General features: G+C 39.7%; 1 protein-coding gene across 1 annotated transcript in view; it reads right to left on the reverse strand.

Annotated features, from left to right (window-relative positions):
* Positions 1–9,085, reverse strand: part of CYP27C1 (cytochrome P450 family 27 subfamily C member 1) — a 17,276-nt gene extending 8,191 nt beyond the window's left edge. Inside the window, exons 1-4 of the mRNA XM_021526167.3 lie at positions 8,762–9,085; positions 4,215–4,405; positions 2,305–2,504; positions 365–574 (exon numbers count right to left, since the gene is read on the reverse strand). Coding sequence (XP_021381842.3) covers positions 365–574; positions 2,305–2,504; positions 4,215–4,405; positions 8,762–9,085 — 925 coding nt within the window. The remainder of the gene's footprint in view (positions 1–364; positions 575–2,304; positions 2,505–4,214; positions 4,406–8,761) is intronic.
* Positions 9,086–16,065: the final 6,980 nt, after the last annotated feature.

The raw sequence follows: 16,065 nt of genomic DNA on the forward strand, positions 1-16,065 counted from the left end.
AATATGTCAGGATGCTTAATTAAAATTTTGCTGAAGTCAACAAAACTACCCTCATTAAAATTGAAGTGGCTTAAGATAAACCTTGGCAAAATCACTTGGACCTGGAATGACAAGTGGGTGCTGAAACAGATGAAGGTAAAGAAAGAGCATTATAAAATATGGGAGTTTTGAAATGTTCTGGTAAAGTTTGTTTTAAGTAGACTATTTTTTAAAACAGTTCCCCTGGCCTGTCTGCATTTAACATGAAACTTACTTCTGCCACAATGTCTTCTTATAATTTTAGAAGAGAAATGCAGCTTGTCCCGTTCAAACACACACAGAACCTGCAGAAATAGAGCTGAACTTTTCTATTACTAAATCTTACTAAATTTGAAGAGTCCATCCCAGGATCTGCAGAACTCTCTCCAGGGTTTTGGAATAAGTGGACGAAGCCATTTGGGAATAGCACCTGCATACATAGTAGTCTTAAACATGCTAAACATCAATTCCAGAGCCTCAATATATTCAACAGTCTGCTGTGGGATGTTGTCTTCCAGGCAGCCCAGCCGGCATTCGTACAGAACAGTCGCCACCCCTACACATAAAAAAATGAAATAATTGTCTATACACATGCATGAACACATATAAATAATTTAAGGAATTAAATAACATAAAATGGAACTACTTTACAAGAAATTTATTATTATTACTATTACTACTTCAGTTGGGGAACAGATAAAACAGAAATTCAAAACACAGTAAAATAGCCCAGCTAAACATTGCAGCAAGAGAGTAGTTGCTATGTCAGTAATGCTCAGATGAGAAGACAGCCAGGAATTCCACCAGAAGTAGAGCAGCCTCCAGCCTGTTTACTGTGTTTTGCACTGCACTGTTAACCCTGAGCCTGCCCTGTTGGCCTCTGAGCACCTAGGGGAGTCCAAAGACATTTCTGATAACTGGTGACAATGGAGGAGTTTCTACCACTGGCTGTGTCTGTCATCAGCTGGTAACAAATTAATTCTGAGTCTGTATAAATGGATAAAAAGCTTGCACTCCAGTCAGTGCTTTTACTGCACACACCATTCTCCACCCGGCCCTAAAAACCAGCAAGTGTGACACTGTTGCAAGTGACAATGTTGACTGTCTCTTGTTCTGACTTGCTGTAATTTTCATAGATCTTTTTCTGCAGTTCTTCAGGCATCCCCACTAGACATTATCTTTACTGACAAAAATAATTTTAAAAGTTGGTTATTTTTAACTCACTCTTCCTTTCCTAATTTTCCTCCCTGGGAATAAATTTTTCTTGTCTTTCTTTTGTGCCTCTTTCAGAAACTGCTAGTTCTTATGCATCCTCTTGCTGCTTACATGGTCCCTTCAAAGAAATCTTATGTATTGGTTCTCTAAACAGTTACAGTGCAAGTTAAATAAACAGCAAGTAATATAGAAAATAATTGTGTGCCAGGCACAAGTTATAAATTAAAAACAAAAATAATGTGAAGAATTTAAACTAACCATCAGTTACAGTGAATCTGTAAGCTCACAGTTTGAAATTCTGTAAACTGGTAGTAAAATGCCATTTTTAGACACTATAAATGTGAAACAGACCAAGCAGGCAGCCAGCAATTTGACACAAAGTGAGCAATCTGGATATTCTTCAAATCCCAAACTACTCAGCTGCCTGTCAGCAAAGAGTACCAATGTTTTTAAAAGGCATTACATATAACAAGATGGGGTTGTTTGCAGTTAGTTAAAGAAATACATGAAAAATGTAGCACCATGAGATTTCTGTAAGAACATAGGAAATGCCATACAGGCTTAGGCCAGGGTTTCATTCAGCATTCCCTCACTAATGGTAGCCAGTGGCAGATGATCTTAAGGCAATCATAGCAATCCCATACTTGGTATGTGTAGGCAGGGAAAAGCAGTATTTTTTCCCACATTAAGCTATCAACTGAATTAAGATACATCACATGGGGATTCAATTGGAATTTGGCTGGTATATTATGAAATTAACATGTCTTAGAAGTCCCTTATTAGAAGGTCAGCACCCTTATTCTTGAGAAAATAATACAAAAAAACAGAGCACTGAGACTATTCAACACCTTGATTGAACATTTTACCTGTACACCAGCATTTCCATGGGAATTGCTCCTTAATACAAGGACTCTACAAAGGAATTCTACTGATACTCACTGCACTAACTAGGAAGACACATAAATGCAGAATATCAAACTTCTTTTTTCAGATTAATCACATCAGGGTACAGTCATTTCACAACCACACTGCTTTGCATCCATTTTATTTACAGATCCAGCCTGGGCTTACCTTCCATTGAATACTTGAAGAAAAGGTTGTTAACATTGGTCACTGTTTCCCCATCTTCCTCTTGACTTCTGAGGGTATGGATTCTTTTAATCAAGTCTGTGATAACTTCATTGACTCCTTCAGAGTAAACAGCCACATCTTTGGGTTTCAGAATTTTTTGCCTCAGAACACTTCTCATTTTTAGCCACTGCTCCCCCTCCCTAGAAGAAATTATGAATAATGTCAATGTATGGTTTTCCTTAACAATCATCAGCTGGGTAAGAGCTCTGCATCCAAACTGCAATTTTTATGTCAAATGGTAAAATGAAAATTATGATAATGTATATTTTGTATTATGCTCCTACAATTTTATTCTGTATTTATTGCATGTCCTCATTAAATTTCAGTCCTGCAACACGTATCCTAAGGTGTAAGTCAACCTCTGGGTTGAGTGACAAAACTTGCACATTCAGTGATCTGAATTTGATGAGTGTCCCTATGTGAGTTTGTTAGTAGTAGATAATGCAAGAAATTAGTAAAATATTCTATTAAAATTACTTTTATTTAAAGTAATAAATTAAAGTAATTTATTTAAACATTCAAATGGGTAGTCTGCAAAACTGCTTTTCCAGAGAACCAGTACTTAATTACCAAATAAAGGCCTCACATTCACATCTGACAAACTAACAATTTGAGCTGGTACCATACATAACTTTCAGCTATCCCAGTTCTAAACTTACAAAGCAATAAAAGAGCAGAGCTATCTGTAAAGAAATAACTTACAGCTACACATTCTGCTTTAGCTGAGCTATGCATGGAAACCTCAATGCTGAAGACTAAAAATCTGAATTGTCTCATCTACATGCTCTGTATGAGCAGAGAATATGGGAACAGTGCTTCCAGGGATGCCTTTCAATTCCTTATGAACATGAGCAATTATAAATACGTGTTTATTTTATAAATAGATAAATGAAACAAACATTAATGAATTAAACAAGATGTGTTTATTTAAATAAATTAAATAAAAACATTTTATATTTTATGTGTTACTTTTTTTACCTGGAGCAATGCCATTGCAAGGCACAGAAATTTATCATCCAGCAGAAGAATTTGATCTCTTTAACAGGTATTTCCTGAGTCTCCTGAGTTAAGATCTCTTCTCACTAAATATCAAGGAATTGTTAGTTTGAATCTCAACTGCAGCTTAAGATTTAAGTCTGAAGTGCAGTACATGGAGCCTTTTGCTACCATGAAAAAACAGACTGTCCATGACTCAGGAAATTAATTTCCCTCTAAATAAACATCCTATGTCAGTGGGGACCGTGAGTAGTTCCCAGTGGCAATTAACCACACCCACATGCGCTGCCAGGTTATGCAAGCTGTACAGACAGACAGCTCCTCTGGAATCAGCCAGATTCAAAAATATCTGTGTGAGGATGCACTGCAGTGTGAACTGACCATTCCTTACATTAGTCTACTGAGGGGGCACTTCAGTGAACAATAACGCTAAAACCAATCTGAGCCAACAATTCCACACAGCACACTGCCTGCTAGAGAGAACAGTCTAGAACGGATGCAATAAACCCTCATTCATGCAGTGCAGTGCCAAAGCTAGTGAGCTCTGTTCTGTAAAACTGCTTGCAGGTAAGTGAGCCAGCTCAGACAGCTCCTGTTGATCCACACTCCCAAAAAATGTCTTCATGCAAAGTAGCTCACTGCACATTCAACTCCACATCATTACCATCCCTTTGAAACTTCACAGCAGAACAAATTCACAGCATTCACCACAAATACCTACTCCCTTTTCCCACTAGACACACAAATTTCCGCACACAGAAAAGCCTGATTTCCCAGATGACCTGTACAGTCCTTCAGAAAATCACTAAATTTACACGAGAAAAGCAGGAAAGTGAAGGACTGACAACACTTACGCAGAAATGAGCCCCGTGGCTCTGCCCCGTAAATCTCTGTACTCCTGCCAGGAGTCCATGTTGGCTCTTTGTGGTGCTCTGCCTTCTGCTCGGAGCACTTGAGCAACCATGTCTCGATCTGCAATGGATACAACAAACTGGGGACCAAAGTGAGACTTGAAGATCTTTCCGTATTCCTGAGTGTGTTTTTGCTACAGCATCACCAACAAAGAGAAACAGAAGTCAAGTATTACTAAGGAAAACGATCACAAAAGGAAACTGACAATTTGTCATACACAAACTCTCACATCAAGAATTTGATCCCCAGCCTTCCAGTCAAGGAACAGTTTGAAATGTCGGGAGAAGCATCTAAGCATTACTGTGAAATATTCACAAGGAAAACAGAGAGGTCACACAGTTCAGGACCCTGACTGAAAAGACCCAAAGCTCTAAGGCACAGAGTGTGAGTGAAACCAAACACTGAGAAGATGAAAGGACTTCAAAACATGTCCCTTCAGATCAAACAGGTTAGAATGTCTGCAAAAATGAAAAACATGGAAGCATATAGGGTTAAATTACCAGCATAATACAAAGACATAATTTAATATCATTGTGAATAACTGCTTACTTTACCATTTAATTGCTTATAAAGAAGCTGTGTATAAGTTTCTCACACCTAACCAAGAATAATGACAGCACAACAGCCTAGTGAAAAACTGCATTTTGGAACAGATTTGTCAGCAGTGAACTTGAGAGAGACATAAGCTAATTCTGCAAAAGAAAGGAAAAGGTGGGATCTTATCCTTGCAGTGGGGTTTATTGAGTAGTTGATCCACAAATCATGTGATTCAGGCTGGAGGCAAATGAGAGGATTGGAAAAAATTAAGCTGTGTATAAAAACAAACAAAAGCAACCCAAAACGTTTTCCAGTAAGGTTGCACTATCACTGTCCCATGAAATCTTACTGATTATTTCAAATAAATTTCACTCTGACATGGTCATGAAGTGAAACTCTCAACTCTTACAAATTCACTTGGAGTTGAGGTACGTCCTCATTTCAGAGGGGGAAAATCCCACCAGAACTGCAAAGCAGTTATTAAAAAGATATTATTAAGACTTTGAAAATCAATTTTAAAGCCTTTATTTCTGGTTCAAGTGTTAAGACAAGTTAAACTGACCAAAGTTTAACTTTGACACATTACCTACATTCTAATCCAAAGACATCTGCACACAGAGTTATGCTGATTATAAACCAAAGATGCTTGACACCAATTGCACTTGTGAAAGTCTAGTATTGACCCAAAATTAACTTAGGTGAAATACATTTTATTCAATCTTAGTTACAGAAATGAATTGTTTAATTGCCAACAATAAGTTTAAGACACATGAATCACTCTTCAGAATATGATACCAAGTACACTTAAAAAAATGTAATTCTTTCTGTCTAGTGTCCAAATAAAACATGACTTGTGCAATTGTGGTCTCTGCCAGTCACCTCTTAACTACTTTTGGAACACAATGGCCAACTTCAGTCAAAGTTCTATAGGTCTCCCACAGCAATATTCTTACCACTTTCAAAAATCAGCATCTGGATTCATATGAGACACATGTATTAGTCATCCTGATGAGGGAAATGCTACAGCAGGAACTCAGTTGTCATTTCTGCATGGTCTGCTCCTAACCAACACCACAGACAGAGCAGTGTATGAACAAGCACTCCCCAAACCCAAAGGATCTCTTGCCTTTGAAATACTTTAGGGATACTGAATTTGGAGATAATGACTTTGAGAGTGTCTTGAAAGGAAAGCATGAACTGGGAAAGAAGTATGGCAAGAAAAAATCAGTGGAGTGAGGGGAATACACACACCAGTCACAGAAAAACAGGTTCAACAGATTTTGGTATTTATGGGGCAGTTTATTTTATCAATGATGGTGAGACTTACATGGGACAACAAACTTCAACAGAAAGTAAATCAAGTGACAAGCTATCCAATCAAATAAATTGAATACTAGTTTTAAACCAGAAATGGACAGGGACAAAGTATTTGGACATCCCTTTCTTTCAATAGACTGAACACCATTCTATCAACTTCATGCATTAAAAAAATGCCCAGGATTTCTATTTCCATATTTTCTATCACAACATGTTTTTTTTCTTTCCCTTATTCCAAACCTTGAAAATGTTCCACTCTAATGCCTCACATACCACCCTCACACCATTCTTTCACACATCATAAATTCAAAATGCCAGCATCCAAATCCCTCCTTCTTCACCTTTATTTTCTTTATCCTTGCATAGCACTGATGAGACAAAAGAGATCCAACCCCATCAAATTACAAATACTTTCCCTTTGTCATGATTGCTGTAGGCATTACTACTTTGGCCAGGACTAACTGGAATCGTGTTACTGAGAACAGAACTTCCTTTGTGAAAAAGCGCTCAGCTTCCCCACCCCTTCTGCATATAGCACACAAATATTTGTGTGCACCAAAGGACATCGTTTAAGTAGCTGTGCTGGTTACCAAAGGGTTTGGGATTAATTCATTCCTGGTGTTCACTGTATTGTTAAATTTATCAGACTGTTAAATTTAATGCCTACTTGCATTTGACGTGTAGGCAAACAGGGCATCCTGTGATTCTTGAGACTCTAAGCAGAATAAAAACTAGTATTATATTGCAACTTCTCCTTATCCTTCCTCACACTTTTCTTTCTAGGAATAGTATTCACTAAAGAAGAAAATACCCATATCAGCTAGTGGTAGCAAGAAGAATATACTATTTAGGATGTAATATATTCTTTTTAATATTTTGTTTAATAATTTCTTTTGACAGCAAAATAACTTGAAACCAATGGTAGCATCTTTTTTAGTGTTATGAAACTAAGAGGAAAAAAAGAAACAGAATGAAACAAAGAGCTTCAGTTGTCTTCAACTTTCATGTGCATGTCTTAGTTAGCAAGCAATCAAGCTGAGCAATTCATCATTAGCAATCTAGTTTGGCTGACATGGAATACAGCATACATCCTAACATTTCTTCTTAAAAATCTAAACGGCAAATATATAAGAAAGCTGGACAAAAATAAGAAACTTATGTGATTCTTTTTTTTTTTTTTTATGTCTTCTGCCTCTTTCTGCTGTTTTTAGGCCCTTTGTAAACCTTAGCTTTCAAGTTTTTATTCTAATACTATTTAAAGTTCGATTTTCTTTAGCTTCCCTTTTCTATTTTTATTTCCCTTTCTCTGTCTTATTTTTTCCTGAAATTTCGGTAATTTTCAGGCAGAAAACCTCTTGGGGCTGACTGTGAATTTCTTCTTAGAGATTTGGGAGAGGTCACTAAGAAAAGCAAAATAATAAATGCCCCATTTGAGGTATTCCCAGTGAGATACGTACTGTGGAAATCTTATGGATGCACAGCTGCAAAAGAGTGAAAGACGCAGCTTTACTCCCTTATGTACAAAGCGCTTCCTTCAGAATCGCTTGGACTACACGGGGAAAGGGCCTCAGGAGATGCGCTGTGACTTTTTAGGAATGAAACCCACATGTTTGGCCAAGCAACCAAAACAATTCATCTCTGGATAGCGACAGCCTTACGGTAAGAGTGCTGCCCGTGCCAGCATCCCCGAGGCGCTGCAGAGCTCCCCGCTGCCCCGCTCCCGCAGGGATAACGCGCCTCACACCCTCACCAGGTGCGCCCGACGGAGCGGCCCCGCCGCTGGGGAGAGGGGCCCAGGCCCCACCCGGGCTCTGGTTCGCCTGACCGCCAGGTGACAGGAGCCGCTCTCGGCCCGTCCTCGCTCCTTCCCTTCGCTCCCCTCACGCCGCCATCCGGCCCCGCTTCCCGCCACCCGCTCCCCTCCCCCGCGCCCATGTGGCGGCCGGGCCGGCAGCGCCATGGCCGCAGGCGGGGCCGGGCCGAGCCCCCGGCGCGTTCGCACCGCCCGCCTCCCGCCGAGGGGACGGGGGCGGGCATCGCCGCTCCCGCAGGGCACCGGGATAGGCAGGCTGTATTTATGTAAGGGGAGGCCGGCGTAGCAGACAAAATGGTCTCTGAGCGCGGGGAGCAGCGCCGGGCCGGGCTGAGGGAAGGGCAGCGGCGGAGGTGCCTCGGCCGCCGGCACAGCCTCACCGCACGGGTGGGCGCTGCGGGCTAAGAGTCGAAGCCCACGTTTGCCCGCCCTGCCCGCCAAAAATGAGGCTTGTGAAACAGCTCAGTTTGAAAAGAAAAAATCAAAAGAAAAGGTGTTCTTTTCCTTCTTTCAGCTTGAGGCACCTCCCCAGCGGCTCAAAACGCGCACAAAGATGCGCGGGGAGCGCTCGCGGGCGCCGGGGCACGGGGAGCCGGGATCGTGGGATCCCCCGCGAAACAAAACTGCCGGAGCCTCCGGTGCTGCGGGAGCTGGAGCGGGGATCCCCTGAAACCCGGCTCTCCCCAGCGGGAAGGCGGCGCGGCGATGCCCAGCTGCGGTGCTGCTAGCCCGGCGATTCACCAGCGCTTTAGCAGGGGAGGAAAGGAAAGGTTTAAGTAATGCTGGCGTGATTAAAGCATTAAGTACCCGAGGGAACTGTACCTGGATTTCATGAATGCGGCCGAAGCCGTCCTTCCAAAAGAACTCGTAGAGGTTGTAGAGGGTGTTGGGGCCGGGCATTTCGTGCAGGCTCTTCACCCTGCCCAGGCGGCGCGGGGGGGGCCGCAGCAGCTCCGCTCCGCGCCCCTCGCCTTTGTTCCCCGCCGCTGCCCGCGGGCTGCTCCGCACCTCCAGCGACTGGCTGCTGCACGGCCGCGGCTGCCCGGGAAACCTGCTGCTGGCCAGAAGCGCCTGGTAAAAGTAAGTCCTCTCACATTCAAGTGTCTGCTTGCATTTCATCGTCAAAACTCTGGTGAAGAAAGACATGCCTTTTAATTTCAGAAGGGTCCACTTTGCTCCTGCAGCTGCTTTTTATTTGGTTGCGCTTTCTTCAGTGCCTGCTTTAACTTGTACAAGCAGCACTTCTCCAAACTCTTACTGCATGAGCATCAGTTTACACAGACCATTATTTAACGCTCCCTCCCCTAGGGCTGGAAAAGGGGGGTGGGTCTGGGATGAGACTTGAATAGAACGAACCTATTATTTTGTATAATTCAAATCAGATATTTACCCATTATACGTGCAAAGTCCAGTTTTTGCCTCTTTCACCCATTAGTTTAGTGAAAAGCTCACCCCATCTTTCTCCTGTTTAAAAAAAACCCAACAAAAACAGGATTGAGCCTATTTTTTGGTGTGTGGCATTAATTCATTCCCCTGTGTTAGAAAATAGTGTATTTTCTGCAAGAAGTTATCTCAGAATCGTTGATTATCCTGTAAGGTATATGAAAAACATTTGTGCATCCATATATAAGTAGCACTGGTCTTACATAGTAACCTTACCTTACACAAAAATTAATGTAAATTACAATATTCAGAGATGTTATTTGTATTGCAGAATGATTTATCTTTTGGACAGGATATACTGCATAAGCAGTTTGTGTCAACTTTTGTAGAAATCTGCACAGTATAAAAAGTATTTGTGTTATTTTCGTATGTATTTCTATGTAATTCCAAAAGTGTTAGTGATTATCTGTAAAAAGTTGATTCATTTCTGAAATGACGTGGAAGACACTATCTTTTAAGTGAGTCAGACAGATAAAAGTTGAGGACAGAGGAAAGTCTCAAGGAAGATCAACATTTCTAGAACAGAATTATAAATAAACTGCTGGAAAAGCAAATCTAGTAAGTGTGAAAATTATTAGCTTTTGTTTTCCTTATTTATCTTCACTAAGATTTTTTGAGGCTCTATTCTGATTAAGCTCAGTGTGCATGCTTACTTTGGGCACTGATAACTCCACTGAAACAAATAACTGAAGTTAGACAGGCACATCAGTCTTTATAGATACAGCAGTAAATATTATAGGAATAAAATTTGTTAGAGTACATGCTGGTTTAAGCTAAAATCATGTCTTTGAAATGGACTTTGTCATACTTGAATGGGTCCAGAGAAGACCAACAGGAAAAAGAAATGAGAAGATTTTTAAAAACTATGTTAGAAGGCTGAGACTTATTTCATCTGGGAAAGATGACTATTACAACCATGACAGCAGCCTACAGATGTGTACATCTTTTGTTTAAAAAAAGGTGCATGTCAGAGAAGAAAGAAAATGATAGGCTTAGTTTGCAGCTACAGATTTCTTGATTACTTTTTCAGGTAGCCTCGGTACCTCACAAGGCAGGACATTACATCCTTGCTACCACTGAGCTTTGCAAGAACAGGTTTGAGAACCTCATCAGGGAACATCTGAAGTTCTCCTTCCTACACTTCTGTGTAGTGTAGCTACATTATTTCTTTCATATATATCTAAGGATGCTTGGAGAGAGACAGTTACACAGATTTTTAAATTATATTAACATTGTAATTTCTAGATTGCTGGAGGGGAATTTGTGCACCCTTCCTAGAAACTTCTGCTCACAGCTATCAGTATGGTTGATTTTTTTTTTTTTTTTAAGTTTGAAATCATACATGATTAAGGTAAAGCATCTACTGTTATTAATATGCTAGTGAGATAAACTTAGATATATTATGCTGTAAAGATTACAGTTTTGCAACTGGTAGTAGCTTTCTCTGAGTGTACCTTTTTCCAGTTTCCATATATGGAATTCTCCATTATTTTCCCCTGTTACCCTTTTTCCATGAAAATCATTGTAGGACATATTTTTTCTAGCCACTTGAAAAAGCTTCAGAAGCTTTATCCTTTAAATACTTCACCAGAAGAGTACCTGCTTTCCTTCTCAGGAGTTTTTGGAGGTGGCAGTAGTCCCAACATAGCAACTAAGTGCTGTATAACCCCACCTACACTCAGTTTCTTCTCAGAAAATTTCTTCTTGAAGAAGAAACTTTCTTCTTCAAACAGAGTTCTGCTTGTTTGCAATAAAATGGTCTAAAACACAGACACTATTTTAAAAACATGTAAACACTCAGAGAAATTTCAGTGAAACAGGGAGCTCACCTGGTGCAGCCCATAAAATAGCTGCAGACCTTCAGATCTCATTACTGGCAAACCTCAGCAAAATTTTTAATACCAGTCAAACATTCTGTGATTACTGGCTATCAAGTTTATATGTGCAGCTTATACAATTAAATAAGAGCCAAATTCATTAAAAGATGCTAGCAATCCATTGTGTTACAGCTCCTGATGAACTGGATGGATTCTCTGCTGTCTGTACAGACTGTTGTTGAGTTTTAATATGACACTCAGCAGTGTGAGGTCTGAACACTTTATTTCATAAGTTATGTACAGATGTTTATTTTTAAAAAATCACCAAATATTACAGAAAACCTAAAATAAAAATCCCAAACTCCCACCAAAAAACAACCCCAACATATAAAATTAATTTTGAATAGGATTTTATATTTGCTCTAGTTTTAAAGAAAGAGTGGAACATGCCATTTGAGAAGAGTCCTGACCCAGGAGTATCTGAGACACCTCCATTACTGCTTTCCATCTTGTAATTTTACTACAAGGAGACATCAGTGTTCAATAAGCAAAGCCAAAACCACACCATCCTGAACAATTTCCAGAGTAGATTATAGGCAATGGCAGAGTGTAACAAAGAAATAAATTAAGAAAACATGAAGTGGCAATGCATTAATGATGAAAATTGCAGAATTTCTTTGATATAACAGAAGGATTTAAAGGGGTATAAAGATGCCATTATGCAAACCTGAATAGAGCACCTTCTTTGCACAAAAGGAGATTAATAGATTCACATCCACAGAAATTGATTTTTTGTAGTGCAGGTGGTGCTCAGAGGTAAGTCTGATGACCAGTGGGCCAAAAATATTTACAAGTAATAGATATTTCTAGGCAGTTTGCCAGAGGAAGTAAAAATTCAGAGCCACTGACAGAGGCAGTTCTGGTGCACTATTAAAACCTTGCTCTACAATAATCATCAGTAATACCATAGCAACCCATCAGTGCAGCTACTAGTGTCTTTTTCTATGTAAACTGTAAAAAATGAATACTCCAGACAACAAAAGCCAAATTGTAAGGTGGTTCAATAGCTGAATACAGGAAGGGAATGTTTATGAATGTGAGAGAATACATGTGGGCTACCACAACATGGAATGTGTAATTAAACCATTCACTTCTCTTTGCTGTGCCAGATCATAATTTTGTGGTTCTGTTTGACTTTCAAATTAAGAGTTTTAATGTACATATGTGCCACTAATGTTCCTGCTTTACTGACACACTTCACATCCTTACTACTGCAGAATCCGAGCTGGAGGTCAAACTTGCAAACTGCAGGATGTTCAGTAGCCAACATTATGAGGAAACACCAAAATTCATGTGACAAGAGACAAATGAAACAGAAATAAGTTTCCTGGAATATACTTGAAAAAGAGAAAGGAAGAGTAAAGGAAAGGAACCAACAAACACTTCAAAAAGCAGCAGAGGGTTAAAGGTTTAGAGGGCAACTTAAAGTGATGGGGGGTTGGCATTGTGTGGTCCCATTTTCCTCCCAAATATGAACACAGACTTGTTTCAGGTAACAGAAAGAGTAGTGCCACAATTCCCAGGAATAATGGTGAGTATAGTAGCCATTATACAAAACCTCCTTCCAATTCCACATAAGCCACCAAACCATAAAGGGAGGAGTTATACCATCAACATAAACCAACCAAAACACATTTATGTGACTTAAAAGATAAGTATTTTCTCCTACTTGTACAACCTACCATTATATATATTTATCAGACATCTTAACACTGACTCAGAAACACACTCAGAGTTCTTTAAATTTAAACAATGACGTTTGTCCTAGCCTGTTGGTCCTCGGAGCCTGAAAATGTGTTTTATGTAACAAGTCAGTTGGGACTTTTGTTATTTCAAACAAGTTGGAGCACATGCCCCCTCACAGCAGACATGTTTCAGTTTTAGTTAACTTTTGCTATGTAACAGGATCACAGTATAAACTAAACTTGGCTTATTGATAATTTAGATTATGTATTATTTTTGGATAATTTGTCTTCAAACCCACAGTCCTGCTGTTCTCTCTGTCTAGACCCCCCAATGGTCTAATTAATTGTACTTTGTTACCGTCATTTAGTTATTCCTAAATCCAATTTAAACTTGCCCTCTCTTTGCACAAACTCTGACCAAGTTCAGTCAAAGCTCTTTGTGTCAATAGCACTGGTATTCAGAGTCAGTGGTTACATTATCATCTTACCAGGAATTCTGTTTTCTTAGAATTATTCTCACCTTTTAACAGTCTTGGCTATATCTGGTTTGTAATTATTTGAACATAATTTTATGATAGCCAGTATAATAAATACTGTGTATTTTACATAATTGTTGAAATAGCTACAAATATAAATAATTTATAAGTATAATTTATGGACATAAAAGGAAGCATTTAACTTTGCTCAAATAACACTTTCAGCTAAGACTGCACAGATAGGCTCTTCTGTACATTTGCAAAGAAAAGCTGAAAAAGGGCTGCAATGTCAGAAATGTAAGCAAAAAATTTCAGTGTCGTTTAAAACCTTTTAACTGAAAAAAACATACAGTTAACCATAATTTTTTGCCTTTTCTGACTGTCCTCAAACCCATCATCTGAAAGATTCTTTCAAGTTGTGAAGTATAAATACTTTCTCAAGCATGTTTGAATTTTAAATGCTTTCTAAATTCCTGTTTTTTCCTGAAAATGGGATAAATTTGAACTTCAGCAGGCTAAATAATAATAGAAGATTGTTCAAAAAGAAGGTATTTAAATCAGAACAAGAAGCCAATGCTGCTGTGACTTACTATTCAGCCCTTGATAAAAAAACCCCGGAATCAACTGTAAAGAATCCAGTTCTACAGACTTCTTACAGATTTAGATCCTTGCCCTGTGCCTCCTAGGGCATATGGTGCTAAGTTATACTGAGAACCACTTGCCTTGAAGTCCAGTGCTTTCAAACACATAAAGGAAAGTATGGTATTACAAAAAATGACCATCAGGAGGGCATAAGGAGACATAGAAACTGGCTGCAGCTTGGTGCTCTGGTGAGCTGTAAAGCTGTGAAATTGCCACCCCATCAGCACTGCACTTTTAGTCTAGAATGCCATTTTAATGAGTAACAGCAGCACCCTTTGAGCATTAACAGCTTCATATGGACATTTGCTGGTTTGCCACAAGAAGGAAGGGCACATAAACACAAGCTTCAGTATTGAAGCCTATCAGAAACACAAATATTAAAAAAAGACAATTTGGAATTCAAACCAAGGTGGGGGCCAGGGAGCAGGGGCCAGCAAAGAAACCTGAATGACAGCCAAGAAAATCACACCTCCTCTATCCAGAGACTTCCAAGAAATAATTTACTTACCCCTGAGTTCACCTGCTTCTGGCATCAGTCATAATCTGAATCACACTTCTGCCACACTGTCTGTTCTTTAGTGGACAATTTAGTTTCCTAGAGGGCTGGGATTACAGATCTGGAGCTGTCTACTGTGAACCTCGGGTGCATTGCCAAAGTGCAGGGGTAGTGAGGGGCCAGCAGGACAGATGCCCCAGGAGCCAGCAGCTCCTCAGTGACTGACCTGCCCAGCCCCATTCTGGTCCAGGTGCTGCCACGTGCAGCAGCAGCTCAGCTGAAGTGAGTAAATGCACCAGTCTGCCACTTGCTGCCACAGCCTGGAGTAACAGCAGGCAGTAATTACTGCACTTAATCTTATCAACATAATGAATTCTAAAGTTTGAATACCAAGATGCTATCACTGATGCATGGAGTCATTCATGCCTTGTAAACTCATTCTGCTTTACTTGATGCTGAATGTATTGCATCCCACACAGACATTACTTAAAGGAGTGAGATCATTAGTCATGATTTACTACACATGAACTACAGCAATTCTAAACCCAGCTACTACTAGTGATTCCACAATTACAGGAACCAGTATTGAGCCATTTGCATTTAGTAGGTTGTTGTGAGTTTTTTCAAGTTTATGAAGGGTGGAGAGTAGTTTTAAAGCAATTCATAAGCTTTTAAAAAGAGAATTATGCAGAGGAACACTGCCTGACTTGCTCAACTAAACCTCTGTCACAGGCCCCTCCCATTATACTAAATTACCATTTTGCTACTAACTGTAGCAATTAGAGCTGTTCCAAACTACTATCAGAAGTAAACAGTGCTTTAAACTGGGGAGGGAAATCACCACCAGAATCCCTTGCACAACTATCTCTTCTGTATATGCCACTCCAGCACTGCCACGGCTGGTTCCAGGTTGTACAGCAGAAGACTCAGCACAAGAGAAAGAATCAAGTGTTACAGGGTAGGGCTCAGAGCCTAAACAAAGTTTAAACTGAGGCAGATCAGTTCCCTTTTTAAAAATTACCTGATTCTGATACAGAGACAAAAACCAAGCACCATCTGTTCTCAATTATTAGATTTTTAAATGCTTCCAATATTTCTACATTCTCAATTTGTGAATTCATGCTAACAAGAAACAGAATTCAATATTCTTCTGAAGCGTATTTGTCATACAACCAGAATAGCTGTACCATGTATGCTCCTTCCAGTATGGTAAACCTTTATATCAACCTATTTTCAACCAACAGAGGCTGTTCCTAAAGCTCTACAAACAACCAGCAAAATAACACCTCTAAATAGAACACCAAGTAGTGTTATCAAGTAGGTGCTACTTAAAAAACATTCTTCTGCCACAAACCACCGGCATTTCCCTATTGTTTTCTAGAATTATAACAGTCTTAATTAAAAAAAGGAAACTCGATAATCTTTCTTTCACACATTCTTCCAACTCACCTTGTGAGAAGTCGAAATGCTTTTTGATTCAATAATAACCTCTGTGGTGACAGTGCAC

This window comes from Lonchura striata, chromosome 8, assembly GCF_046129695.1.
Source record: "Lonchura striata isolate bLonStr1 chromosome 8, bLonStr1.mat, whole genome shotgun sequence".
In the NCBI taxonomy this organism is placed as follows: domain Eukaryota; kingdom Metazoa; phylum Chordata; class Aves; order Passeriformes; family Estrildidae; genus Lonchura; species Lonchura striata.